This window comes from Gavia stellata, chromosome 5 (assembly GCF_030936135.1).
Source record: "Gavia stellata isolate bGavSte3 chromosome 5, bGavSte3.hap2, whole genome shotgun sequence".
NCBI lineage: Eukaryota > Metazoa > Chordata > Aves > Gaviiformes > Gaviidae > Gavia > Gavia stellata.
The window spans coordinates 604,812-618,834 of NC_082598.1; the positions used below are offsets into that span (position 1 = coordinate 604,812).

General features: G+C 66.4%; 1 protein-coding gene across 1 annotated transcript; it reads left to right on the forward strand.

Moving 5' to 3' along the window:
• The first annotated feature begins 2,027 nt into the window (after window positions 1–2,027).
• On the forward strand, window positions 2,028–13,518 carry ADISSP (adipose secreted signaling protein). Its single transcript, XM_059818023.1, has 5 exons — window positions 2,028–2,228; window positions 5,310–5,452; window positions 8,037–8,175; window positions 11,587–11,709; window positions 12,753–13,518. Exons 1-5 carry the CDS (start codon window positions 2,210–2,212, stop codon window positions 12,851–12,853), a joined length of 525 nt encoding a protein of 174 aa, XP_059674006.1. The 5' UTR covers window positions 2,028–2,209; the 3' UTR covers window positions 12,854–13,518.
• Window positions 13,519–14,023: the final 505 nt, after the last annotated feature.

Genomic DNA, 14,023 nt, shown 5'->3' on the forward strand with positions numbered 1-14,023 from the left:
GAGCGGGGAGCGGGGAGCGCGGTGGCGTCCGGGACGCACCGGCCGGGGGTGAGTGAGGGAGGGACGGGGGCAGCGGGGCCGGGGAGGGGCCCCCGCGCTTCCCCCTCCCCGGGGCGGCGGGGCCCCTTCCTCGCATTGCTCCCGGCCGGCATAACCGCCCCGGCGGGGTCCCCGGTCTCCCTGTCCCGGTAGGCTGCGGCGGGATGCTCCCCCGGGCCGGTCGCTGGCCCGTTGCGCAGAGGGGAACGCTGAGTCCAGGGGCCCGTCCCCGCGTCCCGTCTTGCAGCAGCGCGGCTGAGCCGGCGGGGGGTGAAAACACGGCGGAGGGCGGGGGGGGGGTACCCACACTCACGCGAGACGGGGACCGGGGCCACGCGGGTGATGGCGGAGGCAGATTGGGGCCACCCGGCGCGGCTCGGGGGAGGGGGGGAGGCGTGTGTCAGCGCCGCCGCCTCCGTACTGCCGCTCCCCCCCGGCCTCGGGGTGCCCCGGGAAGGGGCTGAGCGCTGGGGACCCGCTGCCCGGGGTGCTGGGGGGGGCTGACGGCGTGGGACTGTCGGTGGGCTCCGTGGGGTGCCGACTACCCCGGGGCTGCAGCCGGGGGAGTCTTGACCCCCCCCCCAAGGACACGGGGAGACCGTGGGCCCCGCGTCCGTCCCTGCTGCGGGCCCAGGCGTGGTGCCCACCCCGCTCCCCGAGCCCCCCGCCGCCGGCCCCACGCTCTGCCCCAACTCGGGGGCTGCTTGCCCCGTGTCCCCTGCCCCCCCAACCCTCCCGTGGAGCCGTGTCCCGTCCCGGGGTCTCCTCCCGCCCCGCGCTGCCCGTGGACGTGTTTCTGTGTCCCTGGCACTTCTCCCAGGGCATCCCCAAATCCTGGGCTTTTCCCTCCAGGATCTTTTCCAGGCTGGATCATCTCATCTTTGGGCAGCAGCACTGGGGGGTGTGGGGGCCCTGGCGAGGGTCTGCCGGCCCCCCCCGGCCGCGGGAGAGGCTCCCCACCCTTTCAGCTCTGCTATTTTTTTTTATCTTATTTCCCTGCAAGGCTGACGCTGTTGATGCTTTTTTCCATGGATTTCCCTGTGCTCGGCAGGCCGGGCTGCTGACGGGGCTGTTTCGGGCACCTGCTGCCGGATTCCTTGGGTGGGACCGGCTGCCCGGCGGTGGGACCGGCTGCCCGGCGGTGTTGCCAACCCATGTTTGGGCTCCCACGGTCTCCCGTGGGGCAGCGGCGCTGGGTGAGCCCCCGGGGAGGAGGTTTGAGCCTCAGCTTCCATCAAAGGGGTCTTTGGGGTGTCGGATCCTGAACTCCTGGGCAGAAGGTGGGGGGCGTGAGCCCCGTCACCCCCCAGCCCGGCTCTGGTGATTCCCCCTGCCTTGGTGCCAGGGGTGCTGGCGGGGGCCCCCCGTTATCCTGTGGGGCTGCTGGGGGAGCACAGCCCTGGGGAGGCAGCGTCAGCCAGGCTGGAGAGAGCGGCTTTTCCCGTGGGAGCCACGCTGGCAGGCCCGGGGGAAGGGATTTGGGGTCCGTGCCGTTGCTGACAGCCTGTAAGGCTTCCCCAGCTCGGGGCTCGGTGTGGCGGCTGTCGGAGCCTTGGCGGGGGGGAAATGGGGAAACTGAGGCACGGGGCACTCGCTGCTGGGTGTCGATGGCTGGGAGACACGATGGTTGTGTCCTGGCTGCTGCGCCCGGGTGCGAATCCTCCCTTTCCCGGGCAGGGGCTGGCTGCATCCCCGAGAGCCGGCGGAGCAGGAGCCCCGGCCGGTTGGCAGCCTGTGCGGAGGCAGCCGGCTCACGCCGCAGGCGCGTGGCGGAGTGGGCAGAGGGACTGCCTGTCCTGCCGCTGCTCCTGCCCTGCCTGCACCCATCACGCCTCGGGGTAGTGCTGGGCGCAGGCCCTGGCGTGCTGCCCGCCGCTGCCCAAAGCTGGGCTGCCTGACGCCCCTGAGCTGCAGGCAGGCTCCTCCCCAGCAGGTCTGTGCCGGAGCAGTGCCGGAGTCGCAGCCGTGCGGTGCCGTCGTGTCCGCGGTGCTCCGCTGGCCCTGGGACCTGGCTGGAGGCAGCGGCTATAGTCCCCGGCTCTGCCTGCCCCTGCCTAACCCTGCCCGTTCCCTCCCCAGCTCCGGCGCTCGGGAGCGGCGGCGGCCCCGGAGGATGGCCTCCTGCCCGTGCCTTTGAAGTTTCGCGCAAGGACGACCGCTGCAGGGACACATGGCTACGGCTAGCAAGGGTGAGTCCTGCCGTCCCTCTCCTGCCTGCACCTCGCCCCTGCCCGGGCTGCCTGCCCTGACCCGGGGCCAGTCTCCAAGTTTGATGCTCCTTCCCGGTGAAGCCCCTCTGCCCGCGGACCTGCCGGGGGGGTCCCTCCGCCCGCAGCCAGGGATGCAAGGGCTGCCTGGAGCTGCCCGCTCCGTGCCTGGGGAGCAGCCGAGCAGGTCAGAGGCTACGGAGGACCGAGGGGACATTGCTGCTGGTTTTTGGCTGCGAGTTGCGAGCGAGCACCCGCTGAGGGGGCTTGTGGCGGGGTGGGGGCTCTGATGGGGCGCTGCTGGCACTACTCAGCTGCGGTCCCCCCTCCCGTGATCTGCACAACCCCCGGCACCCCCCGCCCGAGGCAAGGCTGCTGTGGGAGGAGATGGGTGCTGGGTGCTTCCGGCCTCTCCCGGCCCCCGGCTTGCCTCCCTGAAAAGCTCTGGCAGTGCCGGGCTCAGGGAGCCAGGCGCTTTGTCAGTGACAGGAGGGGACCCCGAAAGGCCACTGGCGCGAGGCGCCCTGCAGCGGCAGCGCCCGTCTCTCCGCCGCACCGAGACAAAGACCGAAGAAGCTCTTTGTGCTGCTGCTGGGCGTGATTTTGTCTCCCTTTGTGCGCCCGGTCGCAGCTCCAGCCTCCGCGGCTCCTTCCCTGCTGCCAGCGAGCGGGGCCACGGGACGGCTCCATCCTGGGGGCTTTCCTCCCGCCGGCGGTGAAGTCTCCTCCGGCTTCCCGGCGGGACGAGGGCCAGCCGAGCGCTCCCTCGGTGGCGATGCCAAAGGACGGGCAGGTTGCCTGCTCTGGTCTGCCTTGTTCCTGGCAGCGTGGGGGAGAGGGGCTGGGGGTCCCGGGGCGGGTGGGGGGAGCCCTGACCACCCCCCCCCATGCTTCCGATTCCAGCCCTGCCTCCTGGGAACGCTGGGGCCCAGACGCCCTCGTTTCGGGGGGGGGACGTGGTGACTCTGAAAGTGGGATCCGCTCCCAGGGCTTGCGATCGCTGCTGACACGTGCGAGGCAGGCGTCCCCCGCTGCGGCTCCCCACCCTGTGATAGGGTGTGGGTCGGACCCCCAAACCCACCCCCCGGATGCCTGGGGAGTGTGGCACCAGAGCGGCTGCCGGCACACTGACCGTGCGGGGTCTGGCAGGTCCTGGTGACCCTCCTGCCATGACTGGTGGGACCCGGGGACTCGAGATAAACCACGCTCCGGGTGGGTGATTTTCTGCCCAGCCCCTGCCTGATGGAGCCTCTGCCTGCGCCTCTGCCTGTGCCTCCCCTCGCTGCCCGCTGTGTGCAGGACGCACAATTACATTTCGCCCCTAATGAGATTTCCATGCTGGCTGACTCACGGCAGGTCCTGCGTGGATGGGTGCCCCTTCCACCCTTCCCCACGCGCCCAGGGCTGCGGAGCTGCTGCCGTTGCCCGTCTGGGCTCTGCTTGGGGCTGTCCCCTCCTGCCAGCGCGAGGACTGTCCCTGTTGGCCCCTCCTGAGCCGGGACAGGGGCACCGCGTGGTGCAGCCTCTCAAGGTCACTGGGGCGCATGCTGGCCGGTGACCCAATTCCCGGGACAGCCGGATCCCGGGACAGCTGCCCGCAGTGCCCAGCTGCCACCTTTGCCTTCCTCCGACCTCCTTCTCTCCCGAGGGTCTTCAGACGCACCGTGCCGGGGGGCTAGCTGAGTGCCGCGGCCCCCCGGGTGGACGGCAGCTCGGTGCCCTCCACCGACGCTCGTCCCCGGGGGCCGCCTGCCTTCCCGGGCTCCGTGCGGGGCATCGGCTGCGCTGCCTTCAAGCACCGCATGACGAAGATGCATATTTGGGATTTTCCCTGCCGGTCTCCTGGCAGGCATCAGGGCTTGGCTCCTCCGAGCACGGCGCTGGCATCAGGATACCTGGTGGCAACCACAGGCTGGGACCTTGCCTGTTGCCGCAGCTCCTGACCGGTGTATGGGATCCACGCGGATCCTTGGGCTCGTCCTACCCTGTGGCACCCATAAAGGCTCTGTGGGGCCATGGGTGGCTGTGCCCCATCACGGAGGGCCGTGGGCTGCTTGTGTTTCGGCAGGGAGGGTCCCATCTGTGTCCTCTTCCCCACCGCAGCCACGTGCAGCTGCGTCGCTCTGCAAGCGGCCGAGTCTCTTGTTTTCCCCTGCGTGCGGGGAAGGGATTTCTGCCGAGCTGTTCCGGCTGAACAATGCCGAGTTATTAAATCTCCGGCGTCTCCAGCCTGCCGAGGCACAAAGAGCCTTTTCTTTAAGGAGGCGGCAATCTGCTCCCGGCTGCTGCCAGATGGATGCGATCAGCGGCCGGACCGGGGGGTTTCTTGGGGTGTACCAGGGAGGAGGAGGAAGAGGAGAGGCTGTTTTTTCTTGGAAGCTCGCAGGGAACATATTGCAAAGGTGCCATTGAAAGGGCCCGGGGTGTTTGTGCCTCTCTGCGGGCTCCTGCTGGGAGCTCCTCGCTGTCCCCAGGCAGGTGTCTGTCCTCGCAGGGCCATTGTATTTTTGGGTTTCCCTGGGGTGCCGTGGGTTTGCTCCCCAAGGTGCTGGCCAGCTTAGCAGCCCCGGAGAGCCCTGCCCAGCACCCTGGGAAGTGTGGGACCCTTCCCTGGGGAAGCTGTCCTTCTCCCTGTCCTTGTCCCACCCATGTCCCCTTCCCGGCACAGCCCGTGTCTCTGCTCGTCCCGCTCCTCTGCCCTGAGAAAATCACGGGAGTGAGCAAATGCTGCCGATCCCGGGGGACGGACGGGACCCTCACAGCCTCTGGGCATTGGCTGGTGGCAGGGCCATGCGCTCCCCCCTGCTTGGAGGGTGAGCCCTCTGTGACCACGGGTCACCAGTGTCCCTGTGCCCCCTCCCCAGGCTGTGGCATGGGGCGTTTCTGAAATAAGAGGGGGGAAACTGGGGAAGCCCCTCCATGTCCAACGATGCTCCGGCCTCTTTCCGTCCCCGGGGGCTGTGGGGGGACATGGAGCCGGGGGCATGGAGCTGGGGATGGAGGGGTCGCATCCCAGGTGGGCAGGGAGTGACTCCTGGACTCTGTCCTCTGCTCCCCGCACAGGCAGCAAGGCGAAGGGGGGGGGCGTGCGCTTCGCCCCCAGCCAGCCCGCCGAGGGGGCCCACGGCCACGTGCACTTCGACGAGAAGCTTCACGACTCGGCGGTGATGGTGACGCAGGAGAAAGACGGCAGCTTCCTCGTCAAGGTGGGAGCCGGGACCTGGGGGTCGAGGGGGGTACCAGTGCCACCCTGGCCTGTCCCCGCACCTGGCAGCGGGGCTGGGTCCATCCTGGGGGCCCTGTGGGGCGGGTGGACCCCCCAGCGCTGCCCATTGTAGCCCCCTGAGCCGCGGGGCTTCTGCTGCCCGTGGCTTCTGCTGCCCGGGGCTCTGCCCGCTCTGGGGAGGTTTCCATCGCTGCCCCTCCGCACGTCACTCTGTCTCCATCACGATTCTCAGACTTGGGGGTGTTTCTGGCCCTGCTAGCTCCCTGGCATACCCGGGGGGGGGCTGGGAGCACCCTGAGAACCTGGGTCCTTCCCCGCGGGTGGCTGTGATGCTCCTGAGGGTGCAGGTGTAAACGTGGGTGCTTGGCTCCGGATTCACCCATTTAGCACCCGATTCCTGCAGCTGCATCCAGCCTCTGCCAGCGACGGGGGCAGATTCGGGGCTGGCTGGGGGGGGCCCCCGGCCCGTGTTGCTGCTGCCTGATCTGGGCAGCGTTTGCAGGGCTGTCAGGCCACATCTAGCAGGCTGGGGTGGGACGCAGACCCCCTCTGGAAATCGGGGTTCAGTGGGGTCACAAGCAGTGGAACCCAGTCCTGGCCGGGCGGGCTGGGGGACCCGCCGGCTCTGCTGTGCCCTGGGCGGGGGGGGACGTGGCATTGTCTCCTCTGCCCCCGTTTTGGGGGGGACGGGGCTGAGCTGGGTCTCGCCTTGTGCGACAGTGGTGCCGTGGCTTCTCCTCGCTTCCCTCCAGCCACGTGCCTGTGGCCGTGGGAGGGTGGTAGCGTGGGTTCAGGTTTGACGGTGGCTCCCAAACCATGCCAGGGGCCGGCGATGGCATTGGGGACAGCAAGCCATCTTTAATGACACCTTGTATTTCATCCCGGCAGTTTGCAGACCCGAGCATGTGCTGCCTGCCCCCTCCCACAGCTCCTCACCCCACGCACCAGGGCTGAGTGCCGGGAGCGGAGGCTTCGGTGCCAGCACCCCGTGGGCTTTGGTGGCAGCGGGGTCTGGGTGCGGGATGGGCACCTTGGTGGTGACTCGGAGGTGCAGGTCGCCGGTCCTCCACCCTGAGCTGCTTTATTGTGGTTGCTTCGCCTGGCGCGAAGCCGGCCCCTCCGTCCCAGCCTCTCCTTTGGAGGCCCTTTTCTCCCCAAAAATAAACCCCTCGGAGAGCATCGGGGTTGCTCCGGTGTTGCGTGCAGCAGAGCAATCTGAAACTCCCCTTCAGCTCTGAGTCAGTTATTTGTATCGGGCGGATGATGGGTTATCACCCTAAAAATGGCAGTGAATTGCTTAGCAATTGCCAATCTGTGGGTGGTTGTTATTATTTTTGCCACCCGTGCCGTGCAGCGTGCCGCGGGCTCCCCGGCACTGCACGTGCCTCTCCAGGGAAGGGGGGCGGCTGCCTGCTGCCCTCGCCGCTGACAGCAGTGTGGGACCGGCCCGGCGCTGGCAGCCACTTGCACCCAGCTCAGCGTGCCGGTGCTGCGTGGGTCTGTGCCGGTGCCGCGTTTAACCACGCAGCTCTTCATTCTGGACAGGTTTGGGGTGCGCACTGTGCCCCGCTGTGCTTACCAGAAACAGGAGGAGACCTTCATCCTCTCCCCTACGGCAAAAAGGCTCTTTGGGGCCGGTCACCAAACGTTTTTCCATGGCCTTAAAATCCCCAAAGCTGTGCGTCGTCGTTTCTGTTGGTTTCTGTGTTGCGGTGATGGCTCGGAGCTGCTCGTGGCCAGGAATGTGCAAGCATATGGCGTGCATTTTATATCTGTGTGTGTATAGATAGATACGTGTGCGTGTATTACATATGTGTGTGTGTATATATGTATTTATCTGGCGGTTGAGGTGCAGCTTGGAGCAGGCTGCGCGTGTGCGAAGGGGAGACGGAGGGTGCCCGGCTGAGTTGTGCCGGCGGCAGGGCTTGCGACATACCCCGCGTCCCCGGGAGGGGATCGCCCTCTCAGCCGGGCCGGATCCTGGCTGTACTCTGGGCTCTGCCGCAGGGAGGGTTTGCAGGTGCATCCGGAGCTTTGCAGCAGGCAGGGAGCCCGCCGCTCCCTTCCCAAAATGGCTTTTTCTGAGTGCGATGGAGATGGACCCCGCTCCGGAGGCGGCCGGCTCTGAAAGGGCTCTGGTTTTCATCGTGGCAGTGGATAAATGAGGTTTGAAGGCACGCTGTTGGAAACCTCTTGGCTTTTAGAGACCAGAAACGGGAGCCGTACGTGTTCGGCTTATGCTGGGAAAATTGGTCTCTGCTCCCACAACACCGAAGGGTCGTTGTTCCGAGGGCTTTGCCCAGAACTGGTTATTTTTGCTGCTTGCTTTGGGCAGCCAAAATAGACGTGTTTGTACGTTTTCCCAAGTATTGAGGAAACAGCCCCCCCATGGCTGTTGCCCCCCACCTTCCTGTGGGTTCTCGGGTGCCTGATGCCCGGTGGGTCCCCGTCCCCAGGGTGGGATGTGGAGGGGGTCGGGATGATGGCAACGTGGGACCACCTCCCGCCGCAGCTCGGTGCCCGCCCGAGGCATGACGTGACCCCCACCGTGTCCCCCCTTGCAGGTGGGATTCCTGAAGATCCTCCACAAGTACGAGATCGCATTCCTCCTGCCGCCGGTGCAGAGGCTGGGGAAGGACGTCTGCGCCGTTCCCCTCCCCAACCCCAACCTCCGAGTCATCGGCATCACCCCCCTGCCAGAAGGTAAGGTCCCCTCCTTTGTCCCCCCTTTGTCCCCATGGCATCTGCTGTGCTGGGTCCCGCATCCTGCCACTGCTTTGACGCAGCCGGTGAGGGGTGAGCAGCGAGGGGGTCACTGCCCGTGCCGGGGGGGCTGCCAGACCCAGACGTACCCCTAAGTGCCCATGGGGCTGGCAGGGGTGTCTGGCTCATGTGGGGGCCCCGTGGGGAGCACAAACGAAGCGCTCCTGTGGGGCAGGAGGCAGCTGGTGGCCCCCTGGTCCCGGGTGCACCCGTGGCCGTCCAGGTTGAGCCCTTGCGGGGTGCAGGGGATGATTCCTCTCGCTCGCGGAGCTCCGAAGCCCCCCGGCAGCCCGCAGGGATGGCTTTTGTTGCCGGGGTGGTTCCTGCCTCGTGGGAACTTGGTGGGCGAGTGTCCTCCAAAGTGCTTTTCCAAACCCTGAGCCTCGTCCTTCCCCTGAGCATGGCGGGGTGGCAAGCTGATCGGGATGTCCCCGACCCGTGGGGCTTTGGGGACAAGTCCTGCTGCAGCTGCTAGCGATGAGGGTGACACTTGGTTCCGGCACTGCCAAGGGTGGCCGTAACTCTGCCGGGGCCGCATCCCAGCACCCGTCCCTGCAGCTCTGCATCGGAGAGCCTTACCCCATGGAGAAGGAATCCGTGTTTCCACTGCGCCTCCCGGGAGACGCCTGACCCGCACGCTTGGAGAGCAGCTTTTGCAGCATTTTAATCCAGGAACCTGCTGAACAGTGTCCAGACGTGCTGGTATTTTTAGCACTTGCTCTGTCTGCTTTTTCCCTGCGCCGAGGGTCTGCCTAAAGAAGAGGCTGGAGCCGAGGGGGGGTCGCCTCTCCGTTTGTCTCCAGCTTCTTGCTAATTCTCTTATCGTAGAGGAAAGGAGAATCATGTCCTGCGACGTAAGCACTCGCTGCGGGTCTGTGCAGAGGCACTACCTGGGCTTTGCTTCGTGCCGTGTCTGCGGTGGCTCAGCCCCATCCGAGCCCATACTGGGAGCCGGGCACGTGGCAGCCCCCCGGGATGGTGGCTGCAGGGCAGGGGGTCCCACTGCCTGCTCTGCTCCTTCCTTTCTCCCTGTCCTTCCCTGTCCGCTTCCCAGCTCCCCCAGCCCTCAGTCCTGCTCTGTCCGTCCCATCCTCACCGGCAGCACGGGTTGGGTCCCAGCCCGCGCCCGGCCCTGCGCCTGTTGCTCCGTCCCTGGCAGACCTGTGTCTCTCCATAATTTATCATCTGCAATTGGGAGGTTAAACGCTCTTTTATCCCAAACGTGCATCAATCAGCTGCTGTTTCTGGTGGGTTCAGATCTGTCTGGGAGGCAGGAGGTGAAGAGGTTTGCAGAGCAGAGCCCACAGGCCGGTGGGGATGGGGACAAGGACAGGGTTTGCTCCAAGATGCACCAGGCTCATGCACCAGCCCGGCTCTGGTCTGGGGCTGGTTTGCCGCCGGCACATCCATGGGAGAAGGGAGCAGGGCTGTGCACGGTGGCTGAGATAGCCGAGCATTGCCCTGGGCTTGCTGGCAGCCGTCCTGGGGACATGGGATGCGCTCCGAGGACACAGCGGGCTGCAAAGTGCCTTGGGGCACCTCGACTGGACCTCTGCCAGCGGCTCCCGTTGACAAGCCACTGGTGGATGCTCTTTCCCGCATCCCCGTCCCCTCCGGCTCCCTGGAGCTGTAGCTCGCCGCCTCTCCCCGTGCCGCCTCCCGGCAGCCGAGGGTCCGGGAGCGGAGCTGTGGCTGGCAGGGCCGGGCTGCGGCTCTTCCCGCGTTGCCGCTGGCCCCGGCCCAGCAAAGCACTTAAGCTTTGTTTGCTTGAAGCTTCCCACCTCGGGCTGGCACGCCTGGCGCGGGCTTGGGGCCAGGGCTCCCGAGGCTTTGGGGAAAGGAGCCCTTCGGGGACGCCGAGTAGCTCCGGTGGGACCCGGAGGAGTCCGGTGCCTCGCAGTGGTTCAGCGGCGTCTGTCCCCAGGGTCCTGGTGACAGCCGGGGCTCCCCTCGAGGCTCTGCTTCCCACATCCTTGGCTGCAGGCAGGGATGGGGCTTGCCAGATTTGTCCAGCCATGGGCCAAATCTGTGCTGCCGGCGGTGCCGCGGCCGCTCAGCCCGCAGCCCGGGCAGAGTGTGGTGCCTGGCTCCCGGCTGCGGTGGCAGCCGTGGCAGGGCCGGTGAGCGGGGCTGTGATCTGGCACAGACACAGAGGCAAAGCGGCCCCGGGTGAGCGTGGGCTGGAGATAAGGGGGCTCCCGGCGCTTGGAAGGATGAGGTTTTGCCACCGCTTCTCCCTCCTGCCTCCAGGTACAACCTGGCACGGGGAGATTCCTCGTGCCCGGTGGTGGTTTGCTCCCCTCCGTCCCACTGCGCTCGCTCCCCGTGTGTGGCCGGTGTTTCCGAGACCTGGGGCTGAGCCTGGTGGAGCCGACGGCTGCGTGTGCTCCGGAGCCAGAGCCTGGATGAAGCTCAGCACATTTTTACTTCTTTTTTCATGCCGTTGCAGCATCCCCCCGTGCCAGCCATGTCGGGGTGCCTCCCTGTGAGCTATGCGGGGGCTGCCTGGCCGCGTGCTCACAGCAAGCTCGTGCCCCCCCCGCCGGGGTTTGACTAATGCCTTTCTGCAGCTGGTTTGATTTTCTGCCTCTCCTTTATTTTTACATTGTGCTTTTTTCCTCCGGATCAAAAGCAACTGCCTCCTTTGGCCCTGCCAGCTCTACCCCTGCGCTGGGAGGGGGTGTGCGGCCGGGGCCAGCCTTCCCCCCCTCCGAACTGGGGGCTGTTTCATGTCCCCTCTGCTCTGCAAGGAGGAAGACAATTTTGGCACGGGTGTGCCCGGCTGGTGGGAGATGGCGGTGTTTGCCTGGCCAGGGCACCGCAGGCAGGGCAGGGCGCAGGCAGCGTGGTTTGTGGGGTCCGGTGTGCCGGGGCTGGAGGGTCGGGGCAGGGTGTAGGGTTGGGGTTTGGGCTGGGTGGGAGGTAGGACCCCCCCCTGCCTGGGGCAGGGTGCTGAGGACAAGCAGCTCTCAGAGGTGCCATCGGCTCAGGGCGCTGGGGGATGCTCAGCACCCTCACAGCAGTGCCCTCAGCCCGGCGCTGGGAAGAGCAGAGTCCCCCGACACCTCACCTGCGTCTCTGCAGAGCTTTATGCACGTCACCGCGGCTCAACGTCCTTGTCTCTGCCTCTCGGGTGGGGAAACTGAGGCACGGGGTGGGGAGGGAGCCCAGCGAGACTTGTGCTGTGTTGCTCAGCACCTCGGTGGTGGGGACGGGACTAAATCAGCCGTGCCCCAGGCTCTGCTGCCTCTGGGTGCCCACATCGAGGAGGGGCTCCCGGGATGGGGTAGGAAAGGTGCAGGCAGCTCTCGCAGCCGGAGCCTGGCTCCCAGGGTCTCTCTCTGTCCCCAGGCTACAGCGTGAAGTGCGAGTACACGGCGCACAAGGAGGGGGTCCTGAAGGAGGAGATGGTCCTGGCCAGCGAGGCTGGCGAAGGCGCCTGCGTCAAGGTCGTGGTCCAAGCCCGTGTCATGGGTAAGGGTCTGCCGGCAGCGGTGCGGGGGCCTCGCGTGGTTCCTTGGGTTTCGGAGCAGCGGTTCTTCCCCGGCACAGTCGGTAACAGGGAGCGCTCACAGGCCTGGCTGGAGACGCTCTGCTCCGTCCCCTGGACCCTGCTCCGTCCTCTCTGCGTCCCCTGGACCCTGCTCCATCCTCTCTGCGTCCCCCAGACCCCGCTTGGTCCTCCCTCCTTCCCCAGCCCATCTCCCTCCAGCTCTCCCAGTTCAGCCGCTGCAGACGTTCCCCGCCTGGTGGACATTTCTGAGAAATTGTCTATACCAGATGACTTTCACCCTGAAAATCCCCAGCCCAGCGGATGAGGCTGCGGAGCCTCCCTGGTGAAGGGGTGCATGGAGCGGGGCTGCAGCGGGTGGGTCGGGGGCACCCCCTGGCCCCCCCATCCTCACCCCAAGCCCAGCCTGGTGGGTCTGGGCTCTCCCTCTCCTCCAGCCGCGGCTGCTTGTTCGGCAGCACAGCAGTCTTTAATTTTAATTTTTTTTTTCTCCCCCCCCCCTTGCTGCCTAATTTGGGTTTGTTAATTAGAGCAGCGTTTCGTAGCTCGGCTTCCTCTGCTTCGTGTCACACAGCACCTGCTTTCACCAGCATCTTCCACGCGGCCGGTCCCGGGGTCCCTGTGCCTGGTGGGGCTGGCGGTTCGCTCCCCGGCATCCCCCCACTACCTCCTTGTGCTCCCAGCCCGGCCCCCAGCGCCCCATGCACTGCAGCACCCCAGCCTTGGCACGCCGGGGGCTGAGCACCCTCCCCGCGCAGCACCCTGAGGGCAGCGACCACAGCAGTGACCTGGGGACAGGGGTGCAGGGTCCCTGTATCTCCCAGCCCTCTGGGTACCGGCATCCCTTGTGTGGGGACCACGGGGGGGAGGACGAGCACCTGTGAGGCTGAAAACTCCGCAAAAGGGCTCTCAAAAAACTGAAGCAAAGCCCCCGGGCCAGCCTGAGGCCATGTGTGGCTGCACCCCAGCTCTGTCCCCATCCCCACTGTCCCCTCCTGTCCCGCAGACCGGCACCACGGCACGCCGATGCTCCTGGACGGGGTGCGCTGCATCGGCGCCGAGCTGGAGTACGACTCGGAGCAGAGCGACTGGCACGGCTTCGACTAGCCCCCCCTGACCCCGCTGCTGCCTGCGCGGCTCCCCAGGACGAAGCTCAAACTTAAAAAAGAAGAAACCAACCCAAACCCACCCTCCGCCGGGGGCTGCGGCTCTGCCGCCACCGTGGAGCCGGGGGTGAGCTGCTGCCTGCCCCTCCCCAGCCACTCTCGCCACCGCTGCCATGTACGGGGTGCACCCACCCTCCCCGCTGTGGGGTTGGGGGGGTCCCCAAAGCGCAGGAGGGGTTTCCCACATGCTGGAGCGTCTCTGCCTGGAGCCTTGGGCCGGCATCCCGCTCGCTGCCTCCAGCTGCTGCTGCTTCCCCCCGGCTTTTCTCCCCACCCTCCCCGGGAGAGGCGGCGTTTGGGGATGGCAGAGCCCCAGCTGAGCCCCCCTCTCCCCATGTGAAATTTTGCCCTCTGGGATTTGGAGCTGAGCTGGGCCGTGGGCCAGGGCAGGATCCGGCAGCGGGAGGGAGGCTGGGAAGCCGGTAGCCGGTGGCTCCGGGGCTGGTGCCGGTGCCCCCGTGGCAGTGCCCGTCCCCGTGGCCGTGCCCACCCACCTCCTCCTGTCGCAGCCGTTGCCTTAGTCTCCTTCCCTTCTTCCTTCTTTCCCCCCCCCCCGTAATACCCACGGTACAAGGACCAGGAGAAGCGGCTCAGTTTCAAAAGCAACAGGAGGCTTTATGTGCCTATATATATATATATATATAAATATATAGATATATATATACACACGTCTGTGTGTATGTGTGGGGTTTTTTAAGTACAAAAATCTATAGAGGTAAATAATAAACTTCAGCTGAGAAGGGGCTGGAGCTCAGTTCGCCCCCGTTAAACCCCCCGGGAGCGTTGGAGCTGGCGGCTACGTCCTGATCAAAACCCCCAGAGGAGAGTGGGGGGGACGGGGGGCACCGGGGCGGGTACGAGGTCAGCCCTTCCCTGCAGCGCTGTGCTATTTCGGAGGCTCCCAGGGCCGGCATGGGGAGGGGGGGGGTCATGTCCATTTATTTGTGCACCCCGGGGTGTGGGGGGGCTGCGTGAGCCCGTCCCTGTGGGCACGGATAAACCTGGCTGGGCCCTTCGGGGTGAGGGGCCCGGAATGGGGTGAGGGGCTTCGTGCTGCAAACTGCCCCACACTTCAGTTAAAAGGGGTCTGGGGGAGGGTGAGGGTCCCCCT